We start from the raw sequence: 27,375 nt of genomic DNA, 5'->3' as shown, positions 1-27,375 counted from the left end.
AAGCCCAGGCGAAGTTTCAGCGGAATGAGCCGCGCAGACAGAGGCTGAGAGGCGTCAGCGGCGTGCGGATTCCAAGGAAACCGTCCTTCCTAGCCACCCCAGCGGCTCTGGAGGGGTACAGCAAGAGGCTCCGCCGACGAAACCCCGAGACCAATGACGGACTGGAGGTTGTAGCGCATGCGCAGAGGGCTCCAGCCTCTCGGCCCGCCTCCTCTAAGTGTGGGCGGGGCTTGGGCGCGCGTGCGTCCTGCCCTCCCTGTGCACGCGCCGCCCCAGCATGCCCAGGGTGCGCAGGCGGCGGGTCCCTTGGTCTTCAGGCGGCCGTGGCGGCGGTGGCGGCCGTTGGGGCGAGAGAGGCGGCCTCAGTGGCCGAGGTGGCTGGACGCGTAGCAGGTGGAAGGAGGGAGGGAGCCGCAGGCGCAGACCCACCCGCCATGAAGCCCCCCGCAGGTACCGACTACCCCGCTCGCCGGACCCGGGCTCCCCTGCACCCTCGCTCCTCCCGGGGTCGCGACTTGGGCCTAAGGCTGGAGCGGAGTGGTCCCCGAGCCACCCTCGGCCGGGCTGGAGGGGCAGCGGGGGAGGTGGGCGACCCTGCTCTCTGGTTTGCCGAATGAACGAACCAGCTTTTCCAGCGCTTCATTCATTCTGCAAAGTTGATGGCGCTTCCCTTCCGGATGGGTCGGGTCCCCTGGCGAACCCTCGGGAGGCCGTGATTTGAGGACTCCGGTCCCCGTTTTCCCGGAAATCTAGAGCCAGAGACAGACATTCAACAAGTAAATAAGCAAGAGAGGATCGAAGATAGGGAGGGATCGGTGCTCTGGAGCAAATAAACACGAATGGGGCAGTCCCAGGGAGCAAATAAACACGAACGGGGCATTCCCAAGGAGAGAGTGGTCCTGGGGGGCTTTTCTGAAGAGGTGAGCCTTGACTTGCTTGATTGGGAGAAGCAGGTGTCCTGCCAGGACCGGGGAAGGAGGCGTCCCGGGAGGAGGGAACGTGTTTGGAGAGCAGAGAGTCAGTTTGGCTGAAACGTAAAGAGGGGACCTGTTTATTTTGTTATTTATTTACTTTGTCGCCCAGGCTGGAGTGCAGTGGTGCGATCACGACTCCCTGCAGCCTGGAGCTCCTGGGCTCAAGCAATCCTCCCGCCTCAGCCTCCTGAGTAGCTGGGACTACAGACCTGCACCACCACGCTTGGTTAATTTTTGTAGAGACGAGGTTTCGCCGTGTTGCCCAGGCTGGTCTTGAAGTCCTGGGTTCAAGCAATCTACTTGCCTCGGCCTCCCAGAGTACTGGGATTACAGACATGAGCCACTGTAGCCTGCCAAGACCCTTTTAATTTAAAGGCAAAGGGGGTGATGTGAAGTGTTTTTTATTTGTTTGTTTGTTTATTTTTTGAGACAGTCTCTGTCTGTCTCCCAGGCCGGAGTGTAGTGGTACGATCTCCGCCCACAGAGGCTCACTGCAACCTCCGCCTCCCGGGTTCAAGCGATTCTCCTGCTTCAGCCTCCCAAGTAGTTGGGATTTCAGGCGCGCACCACCACACCCGGCTAATTTTTGTATTATTGGTAGAGACGGGGGTTTCACCATCTTGACCAGACTGGTCTTGAACTTCTGACCTCAAGTGATCCATCTGCTTCGGCCTCCGAAAGTGCTGAGATTGCAGGTGTGAGCCACTGTACCCGATTTTAGAAAGTCACTCTGGTTGTTGTTGAGGCAAATCCTTGCCCGTATCCTTGCCTTTTCTCTTGCCCAGCCACATTCCCCCAGCTCTTTGTCCAGCCCATTGCGATGAGGGTGATAATTGTAATAATGATAATCAGGGATATTCAGGCCTTGGGAAGGCAGGAATGTTGTCTGCCTTGTTTGCTACTGGATCCTTGGCACAATCAATAAATATTTACAGGATGAACTGACGTCCACAAGTTTTTCAAATCCTAACTTCTCCAGGAGAATTTTCTGACAATTCCAGTTCCCATTGATCTCCGTCCTTTCAGAGCCCCTGAAGCTCTTCTTTACCCCCACGGTTTAATGTAGATCCACGGTCCCTTTTTTGCAGTTCTAAAATCCTAAATACTCTGTAAACTGAAAGGTTTGCCGTAAGTTTACAGCAAAGTCATTTGGCCAGAAAGTGACCGCGACTGACCGACCGACTGAGAGCCTTTCTTTTTCCCACTTAGCGAATATCACTGATTCTCAGCTGGGGTGATTGTGCTTCCTCAGGGGACACTGGGCCATGTCTGGGGACATTTGTGGTTGTCACAGTTGGGGGGCGCTCTTGGTATGGAGTGGATGGAGGCCACGGATGCTCAGCACCCTGCAGCGCCCAGGCCAGCTCCACCCCAGAGAACGATCCGGCCCCGATGGCCACAGTGCAGACAGCGAGAGACCCTGGTGGTATTCCTGCTTCTCGCTGCAGGAAGAGTAATTTGATTTCAGAGTGCTGCCCCAGCCGCCCTAGTGATTTGGAATACATGGCACTTGGACTCTGTTACTTTTCTCCAAGGGGGGAATTCTGAATGGTAAAACGTCCCCGGCCCCAAGAGAACATGGACAGCAGAACATGGTCTGTAATGACAGCTACCTCTTGAAAACTTTCTGGTGGTATTCAGGATACAAGATGTTTTGCCTTCATTCCTCACTGAATTCTTAGATGGTTCTTGTTCTCTGCACCCTGAATTGTTCCCATTTTGCAGGTGGGAAGCCTGGGAGTTAACGTTTCTTGCCAGAATCCCAAAGTTAGCAAGTAACAGAGGTGGGGTCCGCACCCGGACCCTCTGACTTCAGCTTCTGCATTCTGAGCTAGCTTGTTGTACCTGCCCCAGCCTTTGTAAAAATGCACATCCGATTGTTAGTGCCACCGTCCCGTCCCCTTCCTGTCCCTTTCCAGGGCTCCACCTTGCACTCAGGATCGAAGTTCAAAGCCTTCATTGTCATCTACACCAGAAGTTGGCAAACTCTGGCCTGCCTAGTTTTTTTGAGATGGAGTTTCACTCTTGTTGCCCAGGCTGGAGTGCAGTGGCACGATCTCAGCTCACCGCAGCCTCCGCCTCCCAGGTTCAAGCGATTCTCCTGCCTCAGTCTCCCGAGCAGCTGGGATTACAGGTGCTGCCACCACGCCCGGCTAATTTTTATGTTTTTAGTAGAGATGGGGTTTCTCCATGCTGGTCACGCTGGTCTTGAACGCCTAACCTCAGGTGATCCACCCACCTTGGCCTTCCAAAGTGTTGGGATTACAGGCACGACCCACCGTGCCCGACCAAGATGGACTCTTGCTCTGTCACCTGGACTAGAGTGCAGTGGTGCAATCTCAGTTCACTGCAACCTCTGGCTCCTGGGTTCAAGCGATTCTCCTATCTCAGCCTCCAGAGTAGCTGGGATTACAAGCCTGCACCACCACACCCGGCTAATTTTTGTATTTTTAGTAGAGACAGGGTTTCGCCATGTTGTCCAGGCTGGTCTCGAACTCCTGACCTCAAGTGATCTGCCGGCCTCAGCCTCCCAAAGTACTGGGATTACAGGCGTGAGCCACCACACCTGGCCAGGCCTGCCTATTTTTGTACACCTCTGGAACTGAAGATGATTTTTGGACGAGACAGAAAATATATGTGGCCCACAAAGATGAAAATCCTTGGCCCTCTGCAGAACTGTTTGCTGGTCCCCTGGGCCCTCTGCAGAACTGTTTGCTGGCCCCCTCGGTCCTCTGCAGAACTGTTTGCTGGCCCCTGGGACCTCTGCAGAACTGTTTGCTGCCCCCTGGGCCCTCTGCAGAACTGTTTGCTGCCCCCTCGGTCCTCTGCAGAACTGTTTGCTGGCCCCTGGGTCCTCTGCAGAACTGTTTGCTGGCCCCTGGGTCCTCTGCAGAACTGTTTGCTGGCCCGTGGGTCCTCTGCAGAACTGTTTGCTGGCCCCTGGGTTCTCTGCAGAACTGTTTGCTGGCCCCTGGGTTCTGTACCGTTAGGTGTTTCCAGGTGGTCTTGCCGCCTTCTCTGTGCTGAGCCGCACTGACTTTCTTCACGTAGCCACCCTTCCTGCGGCTGCCCGAGCCCCCGCCTGCCATTCTTGTTTTCGGGCTCCGTTTACCCGTTTCTCAGAGAGGCCCTGCAGTGAGTGGCCAGGCCACATATGACTTGCCCGTAGCACCTGTGGGTCTGGCACGGCTACACGCCAGCCTGACTTTCTTGATGAGTTCATGAATGGAGGCCTGCGTGTTCCCCTCACTGGGTGTGGGGTGTGGAAGAAGCAGGTGGAAGAAGGGACTCTTCCCGTAACCCCCCCCATACCTCACCTTTCCCCTCTGGCATGGCAGGAATTGAGCAGTGCGTGGGTGGTCCTGGGCCTCCCCTTTTGTGAACACCCAGGGGTTTGTACAGGCTGATCTGTGCGTGGTGTCTCCACTGTAGGGCGGGAGTTTTGTTGTTTTTTTTATTTTTTTGAGATGAGAGTCTCACTCTGTCACCCAGGTTGCAGTGCAAGGGTACTATCTAGGCTCACTGCAACCTCCACCTCCCGGGTTCAAACAATTCTGCCTCAGCCTCCTGAGTAGCTGGAATTGCAGGCGTGCGCCACCATGCCCGGCTAATTTTTGTATTTTTGGTAGAGATGGGGTTTCACCATACTGATCAGGCTAGTATCAACCTCCTGACCTTGTGATCTGCCCATCTTGGCCCCTCAAAGTGCTGGGATTACAGGCTTGAGCCACTGCGCCCAGCCTTTTTTTTTTTTTTTTTTTTTGAGACGGAATCTCTCTCTGTCACCCAGGCTGGAGTGCAGTGGCGCGATCTCGGCTCACTGCACACTCCGCCTCCCAGCTGCACGCCATTCTCCTGCCTCAGCCTTCCGAGTAGCCAGGACTACAGGCTCCCGCCACCACACCTGGCTAGTTTTTTGTGTTTTTAGTAGAGACGGGGTTTCACCATGTTAGCCAGGATGATGTCAGTCTCCTGACCTCGTGATCCACCTGCCTCGGCCTCCCGAAGTGCTGGGATTACATGCATGAGCCACCGCACCCGGCCAGGGAATTTTTAACAGCGGCATTATCTCTATTCCGGGCTGGATTGTTCTCTGCTGGGGCCGTCCTGGTCACTGCCGGGTACTAAGCAGGATCCCTGGCCTCCAACCACTCCACACCAGGAGCATCTGCAGCTGTGACAGCCACAGGTGTCCTAGATATCACCCAGGGTCCCCTGGAGGGGACTGATGGCAGAGTTGCCCCCTGCTCTAGAGACTGGTCAGTCTGTTCATCCCTACAAGAGCCCTGGACCTCACTCTTCTGGATGAGAAGCGGGTGATCCCTCCTTTCCCTCTGCCCTCCTCACTTGGACCCTAACTGAACCAAAAGCAGGCCTGCCCGGCACTGGGTTTTGTTTCTGCGCAGCCTGTGCAGGAGACGTGGTGGACGCGGCGTCTCCGTGCTCTGTGGCGAACGACCTGCGATGGGACTTGAGCGCCCAGCAGATAGAGGAGCGCACCAGGGAGCTCATCGAGCAGACCAAGCGCGTGTACGACCAGGTGGGCGCCCAGGAGTTCGAGGACGTGTCCTATGAGAGCACGCTCAAGGCGCTGGCTGACGTGGAGGTCACCTACACAGGTAAGTCACAGGCAGAGTCTGAGCGTGGGCCACAGGTGCTGAGGGAGGTGGCACCACAGGCAGGAGCAGCCCAGCCCATGGAGCAGGTTCAGAACCTGGGTGGAGGCGTCTGGCAGGTGCTGGTCACTGGAGGTGTGGGAGAGAGGCGGTTCCGCCCGTGCTCTGCTGCGCTTCACAGCCTCGTCCGTTCAGAGGACCCCTTGGTTGTGTGATCTGAGAGCCGGAGATGAGAAAACGTGTCTAAACAGCACGCCTCTCCAGCCTCTCCCAGAGCCAGCAGCCTTGAAACCTGACCCCGTCTGACCTCTTTCCCTGGCCTGGGAAGGCGAGTATTTGTTTTCTCTCTGAATGACTGAACTTGGCCCTTTGGCTTCTGCCTCCTCGCCCTGCGACGGGGGTGACCTCATGACCTTGGGCGTCCTCCTCGCCCTCAGCCCGAGCCTCCTCCTCTCCTTGGGGTCCCTGTGCTCACGGTGAGGAGTGAGGTGCCTGGTGACATGGGTTAGGGACACTGCTTCCCGAGCTCTGCCTAAGGCTGACAGTGTATCTGCCTGACCGAGAGGCCCAGAGAGTCTCCACAGGGAGCTCTGAGTGACGCAACTCCCCGCCCTTCCATCTAGCGGAAGGCCTTTTTGCTGGGAACCATCAAGAATCCTTGAGTTCAGCCCAGGGCTTCTCTTGTGTTCCCAAGGCTTCCCCTGAAAGGGTTGGCCTCCGTGGCCCGTGCCCTGCGGCCTCCAGAGGGTTTGCTGTCTGGGCGGGGGACTGGAGAGGGCTGAGGCTCCACAAGCACCCTGAGCCTGCAGAGCCTGCAGCCTCCGCTTGGGATCCTGACCCTCTTCCCACTCCCTCTGGCTTCCGACAAGTGGCTTAGAGCCCAGCAGGACCTTGGTTTCCCCTCCTCGGCCACGCGGTGGCCCCTGGTCTCTCCCTCAGGAGTCTCCTGAGGCTCAGGTGATACCAGTTCCCTCTTAGGGCGCCCAGCGGTGCCAGGCATCATTTTCCCCGCCCGTGCCCCGCTTTCCCTCCTGCAGCCTTTCTTCTCCTCCTTCACATGGTGGCGAGAAGCAGTGTTAAAGGAAACTGAAATCAGCCCTGCTGCTCCCCTCGGCACCTTTCCACTGGCCTCAGGGTGATGCCCAGCATCCTCGGTGTGGACTTCAGCGCCCTGCACTGTCTGTGCCTGGACACGCAGTCTCCTCGTGCCTGGCACCCTCCCCCAGCCAGGGCCTCCCCAGCCAGCCCCTCCCGCCCCTCGCGCCCCTTGCCCTGTGCTCTGCTGAATGCCCAGCTTCTCTCTGATCACAGATTAAGTCCATTTAGCCCAGGAGCCCTTCCTGTGCCTCCTGTCCTCATGGCAGCCGCCTGGATTAGTCCCTGCACGGCACTGACACTGTCGTCCAGGCAGTTGCTTGTCTAATCAGTCGCCCATAAATCCCGAGAGGACAGAGCCTGTTTTTTTTCTCTCTTCAGCCCCAGCATCAGGCCTGGCCCAGAGCCCCCACTACGAGCTTTTTTGTTGATTTTTTGAGACAGGGTCTTGCTCTGTCGCCCGGGCTGCTGTAGTGCAGTGGTGTGATCATGGTTCACGGCAGACCCCATCTCCCAGGCTCAAGCCATCTTCCCACCTCAGCCTCCCAAGTAGCTTGGATGATAGGTGCGCTCCACCACGCCTGGCTGATTTTTTTTTTTTAATTTTTAGTTGAGATGAGGTCTTGCTGTGTTGCCCAGGCGGGTCTAGAACTCCTGAGCTCAAGCTTCCTGCCTGCCTTGGCCTCCAAAAGTGCGGGGATTACAGGCATGAGCCGCTGTGCCTAGCCCATCCCCCCCTCCAAACACACAGAGCCTCCTCCAAGCATACCGAGGCCTGGGGACGTTTCTGTTGGCCCAGAATCGAGGTAGTGACCGGACTGCAATTTGAATTTAGGTCTTTCTTCTGCAAAGTATATGCTTTTTTAAAAAAATTTTTAGACCGGGCGCGGTGGCTCAAGCCTGTAATCCCAGCACTTTGGGAGGCCGAGACGGGCGGATCACAAGGTCAGGAGATCGAGACCATCCTGGCGAACACGGTGAAACCCCGTCTCTATTAAAAATATAAAAAACTAGCCGGGCAAGGTGGCGGCGCCTGTAGTCCCAGCTACTCGGGAGGCTGAGGCAGGAGAATGGGGTGAACCCGGGAGGCGGAGCTTGCAGTGAGCTGAGATCCGGCCACTGCACTCCAGCCTGGGTGACAGAGCGAGACTCCGTCTCAAAAAAAAAAAAAAAAATTTTATTATTATTAGTTTTGTTTTATTGTTTAGAATGAGTCTCGCTCTGTCACCCAGGTTGGAGTGCATGGCGCTGTCATGGCTCACTGCAGCCTTAACCTCCCAGGCTCAAGCGGTCCTCCTACCTCAGCCTTCTGAGTAGCTGGGAGCACAGGTGCGTGCCACCGTGCCTGGCTGATTTGTTTTTTTAAACTGCTCCATTGAGATACGGTTTGCATCACATACAGTTCACCCATTTAAACCACAAACTTCAGGCCGGCAGCGGCTCACACCTGTCATCCCAACACTCTGGGAGGCCGAGGTGGGCGGATCTCTTGAAGTCAGGAGTTCGAGACCAGCCTGACCAACATGGAGAAACCCCGTCTCTACTAAAAATACAAAATTAGCCAGGCGTGGTGGCTCATGCCTATAATTTCAACTACTTGGGAGGCTAAGGGAGGAGAATCACTTGAACCCGGGAGGCGGAGGTTGCAGTGAGCTGGGATCATGCCATTGCATTGCAGCCTGGGCAAGAGCAGTGCAACTCTGTCTCAAAAGAACAAAACAAAACAACAAAAACCCACACCCTTCAGTGGTTTTTAATAAATTTGCAGTGTTGCCCAGCTGTCACCATTCTTTCCTTTTAGAGCATTTTCATAACCCCCGAGAGAAACTTTATACCTTTCAGTGGTCACGCTCCATCTCCTCTGCCCCCAGCCCCAGCACCCACGCGTCCCCTCCTGTCTCTGTGGATGGAGCTGTGGATAGCCATCCTCTGTGGATGGATATTTCATAGAACTGGCATCACACAGGCGGGTGCGGTGGCTCACGCGTATAATCTCCTCATTTTGGGAGGCAGCGGCGGGTGCATTGTGAGGTCAGGAGTTCAAGACCAGCCTGGCCAACATAGTGAAACCCCGTCTCTACTAAAAATAAAAAAATTAGCCAGGCATGTGCCTGTAATCCCAGGTATTCGGGAGACTGAGGCAGGAGAATCACTTGAACCCAGGAGCTGAAGGTTGCCATGAGCCGAGATCATGCCACTCTACTCCAGCTTGGGCAACAGAGTGATACTTCATCTCAAAAAAAAAAAAATGACATCACACACCATGTGGCCTTTTGTGTCTGGCTTCTTTCTCTGCATGTGACGTCCTTGGGTTGCATCCACACCGCAGCCTGTTCCAGAGCCTCGTTCCTTTTCATGGCTGAGTCATGTTCCATTTGGCAGAGGCCACATCTTGTCAGTCCGTTCACTCGTGGATGGGCCTTTTGGCAATTGCGAATCGTGCTGCCGTGAGTGCATGCGTGCAGATTCCGGTGTGGATGTGTGTTTGTGTCTCCCGGCTGGATGCCTGCAGTGGAGTCTTGGGGGTTGTGGGATGACTCCATTTTAAAGCTTTTTTTTTTTTTCTTTTTTGAGATGGAGCCTCACTCTTGTCACCCAGGCTGGAGTACAGTAGTGCCATTTCAACTCACTGCAACCTCCACCTCCCAGGTTCAAGCGATTCTTCTGCCTCAGCCTCCCAAGTAGCTGGGATTACAGGCGTGCGCCACCACGCCTGGCTAATTTTTGTATTTTTAGTAGAGACGGGGTTTCACCTTGTTGGCCAGGCTGGTCTCGAACGCCTGACCTCAGGTGATCTGCCTGCCTCGGCCTCCCAAAGGGCTGGCATTCCAGGCTTGACCACCGCACCCGGCCTAAAGCCTGTGCTTTTCTAGCCACTGACATTTCCTCTGCTCAACCTAAAGTGCAGATGTGCTCAGGAGAGTGTGAGTCGTTCATGCATTTAAATGTGCCTGTCGCCAGCTGCAGCTCTCTCTGGAATGGAACTCCGCCAGCCTCTCTGTTTCATCACACCCAGCTCTGTGGGGGTTCTTCTTGCCTTGGAGGGCTTTGAGTTGAATCCATGTTTTTCTTTGGTCTGTAAGATCCCCGAGGACACAGGCAACAGCACCTCCTTTCTCCATCCCAGGGCCCAGCCTGAAGGGGATGGTGGCGTGTGCCTGTAGTCCCAGCTACTTGGGAGGCTGAGGCAGGAGAGAGCTCGTGGGGGGATTCAGCAGACGGGCCTGGGAGAGGGGTCTGAGCAGCACCTGCCAGTTGCACCAGGGCCCGTTCTCACACCTGTCTCCCTGGTCTCCCTGTTTTAGTTCAGAGGAATATCCTTGACTTCCCCCAGCATGTTTCTCCCTCCAAGGACATCCGGACGGCCAGCACGGAGGCCGACAAGAAGCTCTCCGAGTTCGACGTGGAGATGAGCATGAGGGAGGACGTGTACCAGAGGATTGTGTGGCTCCAGGTGAGGGGGAGCGTGAACAGCCTCCCAAGTAGCTGGGATTACAAGCGCATGCCATCACGCCCGGCTAATTTTTGTATTTTCAGTAGAGACGGGGTTTCACCGTGTGGGTCAGGCTGGTCTCGAACTCCTGACCTCAAGTGATCCGCCCACCTTGGCCTCCCACAGTGCTGGGATGACAGGTGTGAGCCACTGTGCCTTGCCCATTTTTTTTATTTTTAGTAGAGACGGGGTTTCATCATGTTGGTCAGGCTGGTCTCCAACTCCTGACCTCAGGTGACCCGCCCGCCTCCGCCTCCCACAGTGCTGGGATCACAGCATGTGCACTTGCTTTTCCTTTCCTGGCCATCCTAGGTGTGACCCAGACACCCCATCCCCACGTGGCGTGAGCTGACAGGGCCTGGCGGCGTGGCTGCGTGGGCTTCTGCTCCCCCGATGCTCCTCCCAGCATGCAGTGGGGCTTTGCTGTTGGTGTCACGTGATCAGGAGAGACCCAGAGACCCTCCTGCTGCTGCTCATCCTCTTAGGCGAGGACCCCCGGGAAGGTGCTGATGTGTCCCCCAGTAGCAGGAACGTGCAGCCCTGGTGCTTTGGTAAATACAGATCAGGGTGGCCCGTGATAGCAGTGGATTATTATTATTTTATTTATTTATTTATTTATTTATTTATTTTTGAGACAGAGTCTCACTCTGTCGCCCAGGCTGGAGTACAGTGGCACGATCTTGGCTCACTGCAAGCTGCGCCTCCCGGGTTCATGCCATTGTCCTGCCTCAGCCTCCCGAGTAACTGGCACTACAGGCGCCCACCACCTCGCCCAGCTAATTTTTTTTTTTTTTTTTTGTATTCTTGTATTCTAGCTGGGACTTTTGTATTCTTATTTTGTATTCTTAGTGAGCCACCGCACCCGGCCTTTTTTTTTTTTTAAATACAGACAGGGTCTCACAATGTTGCGTACGCTTGTCTCAAACTCCTGGGCCCAAGCAATCCTCCCACCTCCACCTCCCAGAGTTTCTGCTGAAACAATGGACAATCAGCAATCTTGTTCCCATTCAGCCACCGCCCTGGTGAAGGAGCCCTGGGCTCATGTTAGTGCTGGGCTCTTCGAAGCAAAGCGAACGTTTGCTCGGGTTTTGTGTAGACGCAGGTCGTCATTTCTCTGAGGTAAATGCCCAGCAGTGCAGTTGCCAAGTCACATGGGGGCCAGATGATCAGATTTTTAAGGAACTGCCAAACTGTTCTTTGGAGCAGCTGCACTGGCCCACGTCCTACATGCTTTGATGTTTTTACTCCAGGAGAAAGTTGAGAAGGACTCACTGAGGCCCGAGGCTGCACGGTACCTGGAGCGGCTGATCAAGCTGGGCCGGAGAAATGGGCTTCACCTCCCCAGAGAAACTCAGGAAGTGAGTGCTGGGTGTGGGGAGTGCTGGGTGTGGGCAGTGTTCAATCCCGGGGAGTGCTGGGCACCGGGAGTACTCAGTCCCAGGGAGTGCTGGGTACAGGAAGTACATGGCAGGGGGAGTGCTGGGTGCGGGGAGTGCTGGGTTCAGGGAGTGCTGGATCCCAGGGCATGCTGGGTCCTGGGGAGTGCTGGGTTCAAGGAGTGCTTGGGCACAGGGAGTGCTAGGTGCTGGAAGTGCTGGGTGTGAGGAGTGCTCGGTCCCGGGGAGTACTGGGCACGGGGAGTACTGAGCTCAGGGAGTGCTCAGGCAGGGGGAGTGCTGGGTGTGGGGAGTACTCCATCCTGGGGAGTACTGGGCATGGGGAGTGCTCCGTCCCAGGGAGTGCTGGGTGTGGGGAGTGCTGGGCGTGGGGAGTGCTGGGCGTGGGGAGTACTCCATCCTGAGGAGTACTGGGCATGGGGAGTGCTCCGTCCCAGGGAGTGCTGGGTGTGGGGAGTGCTGGGTGTGGGGAGTGCTGGGCGTGGGGAGTACTCCATCCTGAGGAGTACTGGGCATGGGGAGTGCTCCGTCCCAGGGAGTGCTGGGTGTGGGGAGTGCTCCCTCAGCCCTTGGTGGGAGTGCTCCCAGGACTCTGCATCTTCCTGCGGTGCCCGCCCCGGTCTCTCCTTCCTCTCACGTCTTGTCTTTGTCTCCAGAAAATCAAAAGCATCAAGAAGAAACTGAGCCTCCTGTGCATCGACTTCAACAAGAACCTGAACGAGGACACGACCTTCTTGCCCTTCACGCTCGAGGAGCTAGGTAGGGGCTGGGCAGTGGGGAATGGGTTGCCATCGGTCCTGGGACTCACTGCAGGCCTGCCAGGCCCTCGGGGGCCGCCGCGTCCTCCTGTGGGCTTCTATGCTGACGGGCGGCGGGAGGCCGAGGTCCATGGACCTGACTGCCTGGGCCGAGGGCTTTCCTCACTAGGAGCACTCCAGGGCCGTTTACAGCCAAAAGCTCTGACCCCTCCTTGGGGAGGGCCGTGCTCTGTCCCACCAGGATGCCGCCCTGATAGAAAATGTCCCTGGCAGTGGCGGGAGCCCAGGCTGGACTGGGCGGCCAAGGGTGCCAGTCTCAGCCGTGGCCCTGAGGTAACCACAGTTTTCCCTTGAGACCCCACTTCCTGCCTGCCTTTATTTTTATTTTATTTAATTAATTAATTTATTTATTTATTTTGAGATGGAGTCTTGCTCTACTGTCCAGGCTGGAGTGCAGTGGTGCGATCTCCACTCACTGCAGCCTCCGCCCCCTGGGTTCAAGTGAGTCTCCTGTCTCAGCCTCCTGAGTAGCTGGGACTACAGATGTATGCCATCACACCTGGCCAATTTTTTTATTTTTAGTAGCGATGGTTTCGCTGTGTTGGTCAGGCTGGTCTCAGACTCCTAGGCTCAGGCTATCTGCCCACCTCAGCCTCCCAAAGTTTTGGGATTACAGGCATGAGCCATCGCACCTAGCTGGGCCAGAATATTCTGATGGGTGCTACAGAATATAACCTCCACTTCTAGACTCTGAATGTGGTTGCCACTGAGGTGACAGGTGGGGACAAGGCCCTCATGGCCCAAGGCCTCCACGGGTGGCTTGATGTGTGGTCAGCTGGGCGCATGTCCCTGAGGGAGCACTCGCACGTCAGGCATCGCCAAGCTTGGCTGCCAGCCCCTCGCCTGGCCCTTCTGTGTCTCGGGCAGCGCATCCTACCCCTCAGCTCCTGGCAACTCAGGAGAGACAGCGGGCTACGATCTGCCGTAAAGCACGTTTCCCAGCCCCGGGAACCCAGCCTGCCACTCCGTGGGCGCACTGATGACCCACATCATTCCCGTGGCCACCCACACCGTCCCTGCAGCCACCCGCGCCGTCCCCGCGGCCACCCACACTGTCCCCGCCACCCGCGCTGTCCCCGTGGGGCTGCCTCCCCACCTGCCCATGTTAGCAAGCAGAAGGGCTCGGTGCCCGATGCGCTGGAAGCCAGTGCCATGGCACCAAGGTTTTGAGGAAACAGAAGCTTTTCAGTTGCAAGTGACTCCCAAGGAGACCGGGCGTCCAGCTCAAATCTGCCTCCTGTGCCGGCGTTCAGGCAGTACTTTCATTCGAGAAGTTGTAGAGGTGGGTTCTGGGGTTAGCAGGTGATTGGTGGAAGGAACAGGGAAGGTCTGGAAGATCCTCGGGCACAGTTATCTGTCCATGCCAGTGCACGGGTCCTGGTGCGAATCCTGGGGACATCGGTGTGAAGCGTGGTGGAAGTTCAGTTGGCGTCCGCGAGCTGGTTCCACACAGACTCTGCTGGCTCATGTGGGTTCCAGCCAGTTTCAGCCAGTTTTGTTCTTGTCCGTGTTTTCTCTGCCTGTTTGTTTTCATGTTTGCCATCCTGCAAACTTAAGAGTGTTTGTCGATTTTGGTGTATAACTCTTGGGAGTGCTGTTTCATTTGTCCGGCCTGCAGGGCCTCCCATGCAGGTGGCTTGAGTCCCATGTGGCCGGGTGACACCATCATGCGGGTGGCTAGTGCGTTGGATGACGGTTCTCCAGGGCTCTCCGCTGTCCCGGGACCTGTTTCCCGGGGTGTTGTGGTCCGTCATGTGTCAGGAGACACTCTGCCTTAGTCCCTTTTCTTCTGCTTACAACAGAAGACCTAAAGCCATGTAGTTTATAAGAAAAGGAATGAACTTGTCACGGCTCTGGAGACTGAGAACTCCCAGGTCGAGGGGCTGTATCTGACGAGGGCCTTCTTCCGGGTAGGGACTCTGGAGCCCTGAGGTGGCCAGGGTGTCACCTGGCAAGGGGAGGGGGCTGAGCGAACTGGCTCCACCCAGGTCCCTCCTCCTCACAAAGCCCCAGTCCCACTGCCACATTAACCCGTCAATACCTTCATTCCTGACGGTGGACCCCACATGACCTGGCTGCCTGTTGAAGGCCCCAGTACCCAATCCTGCCATCTCCCAACACCAGCATCTCCAACACCGCCATCTCCCGAGAGCCACATCTCCCGACACCCCACCTCCTGACACCCCACCTCCCGACACCCCATCTCCCAATACCCCCATCTCCCGACACCCCACCTCCTGACACCCCACCTCCAGACACCCCACCTCCTGACACCCCACCTCCCAACACCCCCACCTCCCAATACCCCCATCTCCCGACACCCCACCTCCCAATACCCCCATCTCCTGTTACCACCATCTCTGGCATTAAGTTCCTCGTGCATTTTGGAGCAGTCACACCCAACCAGAGCAGAGACCTGTCAGTGTCCGTCACTCCCACGTTGTCATGCACTAGTTGCCACGTCCATGGACGACTTCTGCCGCCGTCACTCTCTGGGAATCAGCTGTCCTGCCGTGACTCCGAACCTTCCCTCCTCACCTGTCTTCTTACTGATTTGTTTCTGTCCATGTGCATGAGGCTTCTGGCTTATTCCCGGGTTATCATTCATTGTCATTTATCCCAGTGCTCAAATCGTCCCCCATGGACCTTCAGGAGTCCCGTCAGACAGTCCCCATGTCCCTGTAATGCACCTACTGGCCTCTGAGCCCGCTCTCACTGGTGGACACTTGGTGTCGCAGGCTCGTCCCGTGCTCTCCCTGCCCAGCCCTCAGATGCGCCATTCCTTGGTGGAGTCCTGGTGCCTTTGAGTGGATGGTGATTTAGGCACCAGGTCTGTTCACCGCTGCCAGGGAACGGCGTCCCTGGACACGCACACTCTTCCCTTCTGTGTCTGTGTGTGAAACCCACAAGTGCAGTGGGGCATGCCAGCGCACCTCTGAGGTCCCAGCCTCTCAACCCGGGAAGCTGAGGCAGGGTGATTGCTTGAGTCTGGGAGTTCAGAGCCACAGTGAACGTGAACTGTGCATTCGTGAACTATCCATTGCAGCCTGGGCAACAGAGAAAGACCCTGTTTCTAAAAAAATAAACTTTCATGAGTCCACTTTCCAGCTTCTTTTCCAGTCCAGCGCTGCTGGGCCCCCTAGCCGTCTCCCTTGCTGTCCTTTAACTCCCGTCTCCGACCACCAGTGTTGGGTGACAACACTGTCGAGATGGAGAGCTGCTATCTGAAGGCCCGTGGTCCTTGGAAAGGACGTCATGAGGTCCTGGGAGGCCTCCCCCTCATGCTGCAGTCACTCGGCAAACAATTGCCAGACCCACACGAGTGCTGGGGCACAAATGGGAAGGAGGGGGCTCTGCAGACCACGGGACTCTCAGCTCCCTCGTCACCACCCACACCCACGGGCTGGCCTCCCGAAACGTCCCCCATCTGCCTCTGGCCCCCATCCCGGTCATTCTTTCCACTCTGACCGCCCTGGGGTTGGGGTGAGCCAGTCTTTGCATCGAAGCTGCAAGCCTGAGCCACGGTGGCCTGGTGGCCCTGGCATCTCCCGAGCTGTGAGGTGGGAACCCCGGAGCCTTTCAGTCTGGGATGCTGCCGCCCCCACCTCTCTTGGGGCTGTCGGGCAGGGGGCCAGGTGGGAGGGTGTGGCTGCCGAGCAGCGGGGTGAGCTCTGTCCTGCCAGGGGTTTTGTGGGTGGAGAAAGGAGAGCGGGGCTCCAGTGAGAAGATCTGAGAGCGGGAGTTGGGTCTCTCTGGAGTTGGGTCTCTCTGGAGGGGCACACTTGAAAGTGGCCAAGCCGTGGGGCTGCGTGCTGAGATCTCAGCTCTGAGCGGGAGGCTCTGCCTGGGGGTCATCCTTCAGGAAAAGCAAAGCGGGACCCCCTCTCCACCCGGGACCCCCTCTCCGCCCAGGGCCCAGCGTGCTTGGCGCTCCTGCTGTCTTCGTTTCTGATGGGAGGCACTGCCTCTAACGCTGGTGTCCTTGTGCAATGGCCGGGCCGCCCTTCCCGCCGCCCTCCTCCCTTCGCGCATGGGGTGGTGGCGGCGCCCTGGAAGCCCACGCTATCCGGGGTTGAGCTGGATTTAGCTTTAACTTCTCTGGGGCAGGAGGGTGCGGGGGGGTTTCCTGGCGGGGTTAGAGGGAGGAAGTGAGAATCGTGACAGGTGGTGGCCAAGCTGTGGGGGAGCCAGGGGGTTTCTTGATGGGGTTCGATGGGGGACGTGAGAATTGCAGCAGAGGGTGGCCAGGCTGTGGCTGCTCGCTGAGGGCCCCCTTGTAGCTTTCCAGGCAGAGGGGAAGCCCACCCTTCCCGCGCACACACTGTGTGGGCTGTGGGTGCCTCAGCCCTGTCAAAGCCAGCCTGGTTCTGTCCCCATAGGAGGGCTCCCCGAGGACTTTGTGAACTCCCTGGAGAAGACGGAGGACGGCAAATTGAAGGTCACCCTCAAGTACCCCCATTACTTCCCCCTCCTGAAGAAATGCCACGTGCCCGAGACCCGGAGGAAAGTGGAGGAGGCCTTCAACTGCCGCTGCAAGGAGGTGAGGAGGCACAGCCGGGGGCCCCAGGACAGCGGGTCTGGAGCTGGTGGGGCCCGTCTCCTGCACGCCTGTGAGGTGCCTCCAGGCTTCACACTTGGATGGCCTCTGGATCTCCCCGGCCAGGCCCAGTGGCGGGCAGAGACCTCCCTGTGGGGCTCCGCCACCCCCTGGAGGTGTCTGTGCTGGGCTCCGCCCAGACCCTGGGGCCACAGCTCAGGGCCCAGTTCATCCTTCCCAAGCTGAGCCTCCTGCTGCTGCTCTGAGCATCTGGCCACGGCACGTCTCGTCCTTCCCTGGTCTGGAGCCGCCCCTCAGGTGTGTCAGCCCAGATCATTCCTTTTGTCTTAAATGATGGTGCCCGGACCTGAGCCTGGGTCCACAGGTGGGTTGTGACCAGGCCTCCTCGCTGTTACCGGTGTCAGACGGCCCTTCCCACAGGGACGTGTGTAACTGTCCCTGACGCCATGGCGTGGTCAGTCAGGTGGCCTCTGCACATCTCCCGTGCGCCGTCTGGAACAGGCAGGAGCTCTAATGGGCCTCCGTGGTCCCCTGACGACACCGTGTTGGTGCCCATGTGTCTGGCAAAAGGGGGATATGCACCGATCTCTGCAAAGGGATGGGCAGGCACCGATCACTGCAGGGGGTGGGGGACGGGCAGGTGCCCATCACTATGGGGGACGGGCAGGCACCAATGGGGGGATGGGTGGGCACCGATCGCTGCAGAGGGGGACTCTCCATTGTTTGGGGACTGGGAGCTCAGTGGGCTCAGATGGGATGTGGCTGCCCTCTGCAGGCTGGCTGTGAATTCACGTTGCTGTAAGCCTGAGTAGGCAGACCTGTGGGCTGGGAACACCTTGACTTTCCCAGTGCACCTCGGAAGGTCAACTGGGCAATCCCATCCTGGTCCCCAGGCTTGGGTCCTAGTGGCAGAGTGAGGGCCAGGCCAAGAGGGAGCACACGGGCGGGCTGCGTTCCCGGTCCCAGGGGATGTGCTGCCTCAGAGACCTTGCTGCTGGCGGTTGGCCTGGCCCCCATTTGACTGGCTGCTCTGCACGCACCTGCCTGGTTACAGGTGGGTTTCCTGTGGACCCAGCACATGTGCTGGTGGGCACATCTGTCCCAAACAGGCCTCTGTTTCTCCTTGTAAACGCGTCACATGGGTTTTATGCATTGTCCTTCCGCCCCCACCGGCTTGGTTGGCAGTGCCAGTCCTCAGAAGTGAGGCCGTGTGCATGTCGTGTGCCGATGGCGATGGGCAGAGCCCCTGAGACTGGGAACCAGGGCCTAGACATGATGGGGTCCCCACATGCAGCAGTGATGCCCTAGAGGCTCCTCGGACAGCCCCTCATCCCCACACCATGTTCCATGTGAGGCCTGAGAGTCATTTGCACCCCTTCTGGTTCTGCCAGGGGTTCTGCCAGTGGCGTGACCAGAAGAGTTGTGTAGTAACACAGGCAGAGAGGGGCAGGGGCTGGAGATCAGGCGGAGCTGGATACGAGCCCCTGGCCCCGGGACAGGGCGTGCTGGCCCTGGAGGCGGAGGGAGTAGCGCCCCCGGGCGACAGTGTGGTGGTGTCGGTTACAGGAGAACTGCGCCATCCTCAAGGAGCTGGTGACGCTGCGGGCCCAGAAGTCCCGCCTGCTGGGGTTCTGCACGCACGCCGACTATGTCCTGGAGATGAACATGGCCAAGACCAGCCAGACCGTGGCCACCTTCCTAGGTAGCCCTTCCTTCCTCCTCCACCGGGCTCCCCGGGGGAAGGTTCTCAGGGTCACCCCAGGGGGCAGTCGGGGCTACCCCTAGATCCCTATCCTTTCCCTCCATGAAGAGGGACTTCTGACGCCTGCCCTGGCTCCCTCACTCCCCTGGAGGGGACCCTCACAGAACAGAGAAGTGCCCGGGCCCTGGAGTCAGTTCCATGCCTGCACCCGGCTCCGCCGCCCCTCACCCTGAGCGCGAGGATACTGGGCTCCTTGAGGGGTTGCTAGGAGCTGCGGGCCCTCCCTTCTGAACGGGGAGGCTGACGAAGTTGCGGCCACAGGCGGGCAAGCCCAGGGCCACGAAGGAGCCCGCAGGGTGAGAGGCCCACCTTTCTGCCCTCCCCACAGATGAGCTGGCGCAGAAGCTGCAGCCCCTGGGGGAGCAGGAGCGGGCGGTGATTCTGGAGCTGAAGCGTGCGGAGTGTGAGCGCCGGGGCCTGACCTTCGACGGCCACATCCATGCCTGGGACATGCGCTACTACATGAACCAGGTGGAGGAGACGCGCTACCGCGTGGACCAGAACCTGCTCAAGGAGTACTTCCCCGTGCAGGTGGTCACGCAGGGGCTGCTGGGCATCTACCAGGAGCTCCTGGGGCTGGCCTTCCACCACGAGGAGGGCGCCAGCGCCTGGCACGAGGACGTGCGGCTCTACACCGCCAGGGACGCAGCCTCGGGGGAGGTGGTCGGCAAGTTCTACCTGGACCTGTACCCGCGGTGGGTGAGGGCAGTGGGGGTGGGGGGTGCACCCAGGCCCTGGGTCTCCTCAGAGCCCGGCGTTCCTGTCTGAGATGGGAAGGAAGTCACTGCCTGCTCCTCGGGGCCTCGGGGATGAACCCCGAGACGTAGCACCCGTGGGCACACCACAGGGGCCGAACACGCGGCTGTCCCCGTTTCCACTCGCACTCAGCCACCCAGACAGGGCGCGGCTCTGCCCAGGCCAGAGTCTTTTAGGGGAGGAATGGCAGCCGGGGCCTGGCCGTGGTTTTCATGCTGCCCTGTGCCAAGTCGCCTCTGCTGAGAGGGAAGTTTAGAACCTCAGAGGTACCCGGTATTCTCGGTTATCAGTCAGGTGGGCTGAGGGATGTGGAGTCAGGGAGCTTGTGGTGTCTCTAGTCCCCACGGGGCCTGACACCGCCTCCCTCTACAGGGAAGGAAAGTATGGGCACGCGGCCTGCTTCGGCCTGCAGCCCGGCTGCCTGCGGCAGGACGGGAGCCGCCAGATCGCCATCGCAGCCATGGTGGCCAACTTCACCAAGCCCACAGCCGACACGCCCTCGCTGCTGCAGCATGACGAGGTGGAGACCTACTTCCATGAGTTTGGCCATGTGATGCACCAGCTCTGCTCCCAGGTGGGTGCAGGGCCTGGGCAGGGGCAGAGGCAGGGGCTGTCTGTGGTCAGCGGGGTCCAAGCCCGAGGCTTCGGCCTCCGGCTCTCTCTGCGCCCGCCCAGTGGCTCCTTCATCCAGTGCCACCCAAAGATGGTGTGACTCCTCCTCTTGCCCGTGTCCTGGGGCTGCCCCAGCACAACACCACAGACCAGGGCTTACACAAAGGGCGTGTATTTCCTCATGGTCCTGGAGACTGGAGTCGGAGGTCACGGTGCCAGCAGGGTTGGCTCCCTCCAGGTCCCTCCCTGGCCTGCAGACACCACCGCCTCTCTGCATCCTCATGCGGGCGTCCTGTGTGGGTCCTCATCTCCTTACAGGGACCCCAGTCACACTGGATCGGGGCCCACCCAGCAACCTCAGTGTCCTCCTTAGACATCCTGTCTCTAAGTCGTCACATTCTGGCAGGGTGTGGTGGCCCACGCCTGTAATCCTGGCACTTAGGGAGGCCGAGGTGGGCAGATCACCTGAGGTCAGGAGCTCAAGACCAGCCTGGCCAACATGGTGCCAACTTGTTGCAAGCATCTTTCCTGGCACACAGTCAGCTGTCACTCCTCAGAAAGGCTCTGTCCTGTGAAGTCGCTGAGAATGCTGAGAAGTGCATGCAGAGCCGTCCCTCCGGCCAGGGCTGGATTCCCAGGAGCCTCTGGTCACGTGTTCGCCAACTGATCATTCCAGAACCTTACCGTGTGTGTTTTGGGTTCAAGACGCCTTACTGCTGTGCAGCGCTGACGGGTTCACGTTGAACACATGGCCGGCAGCTCTGTCACCCACGCCTGGCCGCAGCTTGCACACACAGGGTGTCCCCCTGAGGCGCATCATGGCATCCTGGTGCTGAGGGACACGAGACAGTGCTCTGCACGACTTTTGGGACTTTTTAAACCCAAAATGCAAACACCATGCCCCCACTAGACTGAGAAAAGGACGCTTGCTCACAAAATAAGCTGAAGCGAGAAGACAGAGCGCGGCCCTGTCTGAGTACTGTCTGAGGGGCTTCTGAGGAATGCCACAGTGCTGGCCTCTGGTGTTTCCGTGGGTCTTGGTAGGCGAGTTCAAAAACACAGAGTCCAGGAATGAGGATCGACCGTGTGTCCGCCTTTCCTGACTCCCCGCCACAGTGTTTGCACAGCACTCGTAGCCAGCACACGCGTGTGCGTATCCACACAGGTGCCTGCACAGGTGCCCACGCACATGCCTGCAAGCCCGCTTTGCATGCTACTTCCTGCGTGTGCCTGGCGCCTGGCATGGCGAGTTCCTTGGTGCAGTCCGTTGGGACGAGGAGCGTGGCTGTGTGGTCCTTGGAACGGAAAAGCCTCGGTGTTGCAGAGAGGACCTTGAGGATCACCCAGGGGTTCCCTGGCCCTCGGCTGCCAGCCATGGTTCCAGCAGGACTTGGTCAAGGGCTGTGCCTTTAGGGAGGGTTCCACACACACACAAGCAGGGAGATGCAGCACGCCTCACAACGTCCTGACCTAGACCTGGCCATCCCCAAGTCCCAACCCCTCTGGGGTGCAGAGCTTTCAGGGAGCAGCGGCTCTGTGGATGGGGGGAAGTGTGGGTGGCCTCCAGGAACAAGGTCATGTGGCCGACATGTTCAGGTGTGTCCTGCTGGCACAGGCAGCCAGCAGCAGCCCAGGGGCCTCGGGGTCCCGGTCGTTTTCCAGGTTTGGGGTGGGAGGGCCAGGCCCAGCACGTCACCTGTGCACCTGCCCTGTTTGCACTGTGGCAGCTGACACGGGCCACGCTGGCAGGAAAGGGCCAGGCAGGGCCTGGGCATTCTGAGGCTCTGCCCCACCCCTGCAGGCGGAGTTCGCCATGTTCAGCGGGACCCACGTGGAGCGGGACTTCGTGGAGGCGCCTTCGCAGATGCTGGAGAACTGGGTGTGGGAGAAGGAGCCGCTGCTGCGGATGTCTCGGCACTACCGCACCGGCAGCGCGGTGCCCCAGGAGCTCCTGGAGAAGCTCATTGAGTCCCGGCAGGCCAACACAGGTGCACCCGCCCGTCTGGGGAAGTGCGCTAACTTCAGGGGTGGCGGCACACAGCTGGGGCCTGGCATGTGCCCGGGGAGGCGGTCAGAGCTCTGGGCAGAGTGGGCTGCGGCAGGTGCAGAGGCCAGCTCCTTCCTCCCCTCCCGCCCAGGCCTCTTCAACCTGCGGCAGATCGTCCTCGCCAAGGTGGACCAGGCCCTGCACACGCAGACGGACGCAGACCCCGCCGAGGAGTACGCGCGACTCTGCCAGGAGATCCTCGGGGTCCCGGCCACGCCAGGTAGCCACCTTGAGCGGGGCACACCCTGGAATTTGGGACCTCAGCTGGTTCCCTGGGAAGGTGGAGGGAGTTGGTCCCCATGCTTCACTTAAGTGCAGGAGTCCCTGCTGGGGAGCTGCGGAGCACGTCCCAGGCTCCTCGGGGGACAGACCCAGCTGAGATGCAGCTGCAGGCCCAGGGTGGGGGGTGGGTGTGCGGCCCCAGCCCGCGGGGGGGTGTGTTCCCTGGAGCCTTTGCTTCGAATGAAGCTGGCGTTTTCTTGATTCAAATGTATGACACATGCTTTGTAAGAAGCCTGGAGAAGTACAGGAAGGCCTAGGAGTTTACAATGCTGCTGCTGCTGATAAGTGGGCCCTGTTTCCATCACACCTGTTGTCCTGTGTGCATGTGTGTTCCCACACGCTTGCAAGGATCCAGAACTTGGAAATACAGCATGATTTTAACATGGGTGGTATTTTGCTGGCTTAATGCTCCATAGACTTTAAAAAATCTCTTCAAAAGTGTTTTCAGCAGCGTGGCCTGTGCTGTTGCATGGGCGTGCCTTGCTTTATTGACGCAATCTCATAATGGGGACGTTTGCTTTGTGGCAGCTGACAGCCCCATTAAATGAGCTCCTGTCCTTCCAGGAGAGGGGCAGAGACTTGTGGCCCTCGCTTTGTGGCTGGCTCTGGTTCTAGAAGTATCCGGCTGGTTCCTGCCCTCGCTGTGATCCTCCAGCTTCTCCCCATTCCGGGCGAGGGTCTCAGGAGTCTGGCTGGACATCTTCTCCTGGAGGAGGAGCGTGGGGTGGGGGCTGCAGCGTGAACCCGCCATGTGTCTGTCCTAGGAACCAACATGCCTGCAACCTTCGGCCACTTGGCGGGTGGCTACGATGCCCAGTACTACGGGTACCTGTGGAGCGAGGTGTATTCCATGGACATGTTCCACACGCGCTTCAAGCAGGAGGGCGTCCTCAACAGCAAGGTACGTGGGGACCAGGGACAGGGAGGGCGTCCTGAACAGCAGAGTACGTGGGGACTGGGGAGCGGGAAGGGCACCCTGAACGGCAGGGTGAGAAGGAGACAGGGACTGGGAGGGCGTCCTGAGCGGCAGGGTGAGGGGAGGCTGGGATGGGGAGGGCGTCCTGAGCGGCAGGGTGAGGGGGACCGGAAGCGGGGAGGGCGTCCTGAGCGGCAGGGTGAGGGGGACGGGGAAACGGGGAGGGCGTCCTGAGCGGCAGGTGAGGGGGACCGGGAAGCGGGGAGGGCGTCCTGAGCGGCAGGGTGAGGGGGACGGGGAAACGGGGAGGGCGTCCTGAGCGGCAGGGTGAGGGGGACCGGGAAGCGGGGAGGGCGTCGTGAGCGCAGGGTGAGGGGGACGGGGAAACGGGGAGGGCGTCCTGAGCGGCAGGGTGAGGGGGACGGGGAAACGGGGAGGGCGTCCTGAGCGGCAGGGTGAGGGGGAGGGGAAACGGGGAGGGCGTCCTGAGCGGCAGGGTGAGGGGCACCGGGAAACGGGGAGGGCGTCCTGAGTGGCAGGGAGAGGGGCACCGGGAAACGGGGAGGGCGTCCTGAGCGGCAGGGTGAGGGGCACCGGGAAACGGGGAGGGCGTCCTGAGTGGCAGGGTGAGGGGAGGCTGGGATGGGGAGGGCGTCCTGAGCGGCAGGGTGGGCCTGGACCCGGGGTGCCGGATGAGCCATCCCAGTGGGGGCACCCTCTGATCTTGGTGCGGTGCTGCCCACAGCTCCCCACTGGGCCCTGCAGGAGGCCCTACACTGTCCCCTCAGGCCTGGGGCTGTGAGTGCTGGGAGCTCCGTGTCTTCCCACACGAGTCCTTCCAGGATCTGCGTGGTCGGCTTCCGAGCCGTGGACTGAGACAGACCCGTCTCTGGGGAAGGCTGGCTTGGCGCTTGCCATGTGTTTGCTTCTCCAACCTCCAGTTTCCTCACTGTGAAGTGAGGCCTTTACACCGTGTGAGCCTGTGCCTCCCGCTGACTTGGTGCGACCCAGGCTCAGGGCAGCCGCCAGAGTCCCTCACAAGGAACCAGGTGGCTACCGGCTTTGAGGGCCGGCCCTGCCCAGTCTAGGTGCAACGTTGCACTGGGCAGCCTGCAGGTACCTCGGGGCCAGCAAACCCAGGCGCTCAGCTGCTCCCTTTACAGAGGTGCAGAGGCCAGGACCCGGGGGAGCAATGGTCCGACAAGTCCCTGTCTTCACAGCCCAGCAGGGACCTGTCCCCGTCCTGAGGCAGCTTCCAGGAGCTCCCCCTGCTGCTGAGGTGGGGGGTCCCGCCTCTGAGGACCGGCCAGGGGCTGGAGAGGTGGAGTCCCCCGGGCTGGGAGCTAGGACTGTGGCTGCCTGGCTCTGCAGCCTGCAGCCCGCGCAGGCTCCTGCAGGGCTCTGGGGCATTGGGGTCTCCTTGGTGGCCGGCTCCGGCCGCCTCGCGGTCCCCTCCTTGCCTCACCTGCCCATAGTCCCGCCGTCACAGGGATAGGCTCGAACCCAGGCCTTTAGGGTGGCCCAGAGCGCGAGCAGCTCCCACCTTGTCTAGCCAGAGGCTCAGCCACTTCTGTTCATGGGCTCAGCCTGGGATTTCAGTGGGGGCTGATGGGGGGAGCCACCTCGGGAGTTTGGGGAGTTCGGGGCTCTGCTGGCCCCTCCGTACGCAGCCCCGCTCTGAGATTCTGATGAAAGGCGCCTGCGCTCCCCGAGCCGTGCTGATGCAGGCGGCCTGCAGGCCTCCCCGGGAGCCTGGACGGGGTTGCTCCGAGGCCCCTGGGCAAAGGTGTACAGACTCCCGGGGTCCTTGGCCTTCCTCCTGGGTTTCCACCTGGCCACAGTGCCGTCTCCTTGGCAGGTTGGCATGGATTACAGAAGCTGCATCCTGAGACCCGGCGGCTCCGAGGATGCTAGCGCCATGCTGAAGCGTTTCCTGGGCCGTGACCCCAAGCAGGACGCCTTCCTCCTGAGCAAGGGGCTGCCGGTCGGGGACTGCGAGCCGCAGGTCTGCTGAGGCCCGGCACTGCGACTGCCCAGACTGGCCCGCGCTCCCGCCGCCCTGGTGCCTTAGCCCCTGGCCCAGGATGGGGCAGGCTCTGGCATAGCACCTGGGACTGGCAGAGTGGCTGAGCGGCTGTCTCTTGTCTCTTGCCTCTTGCCTCTTGTCATTGTCTGTCCCTGCCTGGTGGCCTACCCGGCTAGAGACGGCGTCCTCAGGACATCTGGAGGGCTCTCGTGGCCGCCAGGGCCTTGTCTTTGTTGCACTAACACGCCCCCTCCCTGGGAAACGTCCCTGGTCAGGAGATGGCTCTTCTTTGAAATGAGATCATTAAAAGGAAACAGAAAAGGAGAGAGGCTGCCTGGCCTGGTCGCTGGCTCCTGCGCTTTTTTGTCCAGGGACGACTGGATGCCGGGTCAGGGTCCGGCCCTCGGGCTGTTGCCACACCAGGCCCTGGATTGGGACTCAGGTCCTTGTTGGGGGCGGGGAATGAAGGCCCGGTGGCTGGGAACCCGTTCTGCCAGCCAGGCCAGCCTGGGGGGTCTCAGAGACTCCTGCTTCCTGGGAGACTTCTGCCTTGTCGTTCTGGAACATTCCCTCCCCTCCCTGCTCAGCTCTGGCCATCAAGGACCAGGCTCCGCTGGTCAGACAGTCTGGAAAGCCAGGGCAGCCCCTGTGTGCACAGGCAGCCGGGGCGGGGCTGGGGTCAGCCGCTGCCCACCCTCTCACCCACAGGGGAAGGCCCGGCTCACTCCGGCTTCGCAGGCAGAGTCTCTGGGGGTTCCCGTTGGACACGAGCGAACCAGGTGAACCAGGGCAGCTGCTGGAAGCTCAGCCACAGCCCTCGTCTCTCGTGCCCGTGGGGACTGCCCGTGCCTGCCCTCCCTGCGGCCCCAGTCCCCTGCTGTGGGCAAAGTCTTGATCGGGGGTGCAGGGTCGAGGGGGCGCTTCCTGGACCCTCCCACAGTGCTCAGAGATGCCTCAGGGATAGCTGTGGGCTGTGTCCCCACCTCCCGAGCAGGACAGGCGGGTGCTCCCGCCTCTTCAGTCCCAGCACTCTGATGTTTTCTCCCGTGACTGCATTTCTCGGGAGCTCCCCTCGTGCCCTGGAGCATTCCTCCCCAGTCTTAGTCCTCCACAGAGGAGGCTGGTCAGCAGAACCTGTGACCCTGTTTCCCGAGGCCTGCGGGTGGCCAGACGTCTGTCTCGTCCTCACCTCCGTTTGGACAGGACTCCGAGGGCTGTGCCGTCTGCTCCAGCCCCTCCTGTCCCATTCCCACCCAACCCCGGACCAATGTGGCTGTGGCCGCGGCCGTGGGGCCTGCTTTGCACCTTACACACACCTGGCTCCACTCTGTGCACCTACTTCTGTGTCTTTCCAACTCTGGGGGCTAAGGGGTGAGTCTTGTCTTCGCAGAGCTGGACGGCACAGCCTGTGGCCAGCAGGGTTATGCCAGCAAGGCAGGAATTGATAAGTGGGAACACCACAATGGTCATGTTTCAGATACAGCTCAGAGCGGGTCCCATAGCTTGCATCTGAAGCCCCAGCTACTCAGGAGGCTAAGGCGGAAGGATTGCTTGAGCCCGGGAGGTCGAGGCCAGCCTGGGCAATGTAGCAAAACCCCAGCTCTATAAAAAATAAGTTCGTTGGGTGTGGGGCCAGTGCCTGTGGTCTCAGTTTTTTGGCAGGCTGAGGCAGGAAGATTGCTGGAGCCTAGGAGGACGAGGCTGCAGTGAGCCATGATCCCACCACTGCACTGCAGCCTGGGCCTCAGAGCAAGACCGTCTCTAAAAGTAACGGTAGTAATAAAATACCTGGGATTCAGAAAAGAGAAGCTGCAAGGCAAAGCCGACCACGCTGGGCAGAGGTGGAGATGGCGAGTTTGGGGGCTCCCTAATCTTCCCCAGCATCGAGCTCTCAGGTGGCCTCCACCTGGTCCCCAGCCAAGACCCAGTTGTGCAGGAGCACCCCAGCTGGGCCCTGGGCCGTCACAGCCTGGCCTGTCACAGCAGAGGCTTGGGCTGCTGGGCCATGGGCAAATGGCCCGGA

General features: G+C 59.6%; 1 protein-coding gene across 3 annotated transcripts; it reads left to right on the top strand.

Annotated features, from left to right (window-relative positions):
• The first annotated feature begins 239 nt into the window (after window positions 1–239).
• THOP1 (thimet oligopeptidase 1) lies at window positions 240–25,676 on the top strand. Of its 3 annotated transcripts, XM_033195577.1 has the most exons (13): window positions 240–450; window positions 5,381–5,593; window positions 9,991–10,139; window positions 11,429–11,536; window positions 12,232–12,334; window positions 16,773–16,933; window positions 18,518–18,653; window positions 19,042–19,408; window positions 19,842–20,043; window positions 21,883–22,069; window positions 22,220–22,348; window positions 23,175–23,311; window positions 25,185–25,676. In XM_033195577.1, the coding sequence occupies exons 1-13, from the start codon at window positions 435–437 to the stop codon at window positions 25,338–25,340; spliced, it is 2,064 nt and encodes a 687-aa protein (XP_033051468.1). In that variant the 5' UTR covers window positions 240–434; the 3' UTR covers window positions 25,341–25,676. The 3 variants fall into 3 exon arrangements, with proteins under 3 accessions (XP_033051468.1, XP_033051469.1, XP_033051471.1); XM_033195578.1 differs by lacking the exons at window positions 23,175–23,311; window positions 25,185–25,676 and adding an exon at window positions 22,447–22,682; XM_033195580.1 differs by lacking the exons at window positions 23,175–23,311; window positions 25,185–25,676 and adding an exon at window positions 22,442–22,626.
• Window positions 25,677–27,375: the final 1,699 nt, after the last annotated feature.

The sequence above is a fragment of the Trachypithecus francoisi genome, unplaced genomic scaffold, assembly GCF_009764315.1.
Source record: "Trachypithecus francoisi isolate TF-2019V2 unplaced genomic scaffold, Tfra_2.0 Lachesis_group5, whole genome shotgun sequence".
Lineage (NCBI taxonomy): Eukaryota > Metazoa > Chordata > Mammalia > Primates > Cercopithecidae > Trachypithecus > Trachypithecus francoisi.
This window is presented reverse-complemented; position numbering and strand designations above follow the sequence as displayed.

Excerpts from the sequence above, each read along its gene's own strand:
- THOP1 (XM_033195577.1), top strand. Across the intron at positions 11,537-12,231 it reads TCCCCAGAGAAACTCAGGAA|AAAATCAAAAGCATCAAGAA; the intron begins GTGAGTGCTGGG and ends CTTTGTCTCCAG. Across the intron at positions 23,312-25,184 it reads AGGGCGTCCTCAACAGCAAG|GTTGGCATGGATTACAGAAG; the intron begins GTACGTGGGGAC and ends TCTCCTTGGCAG.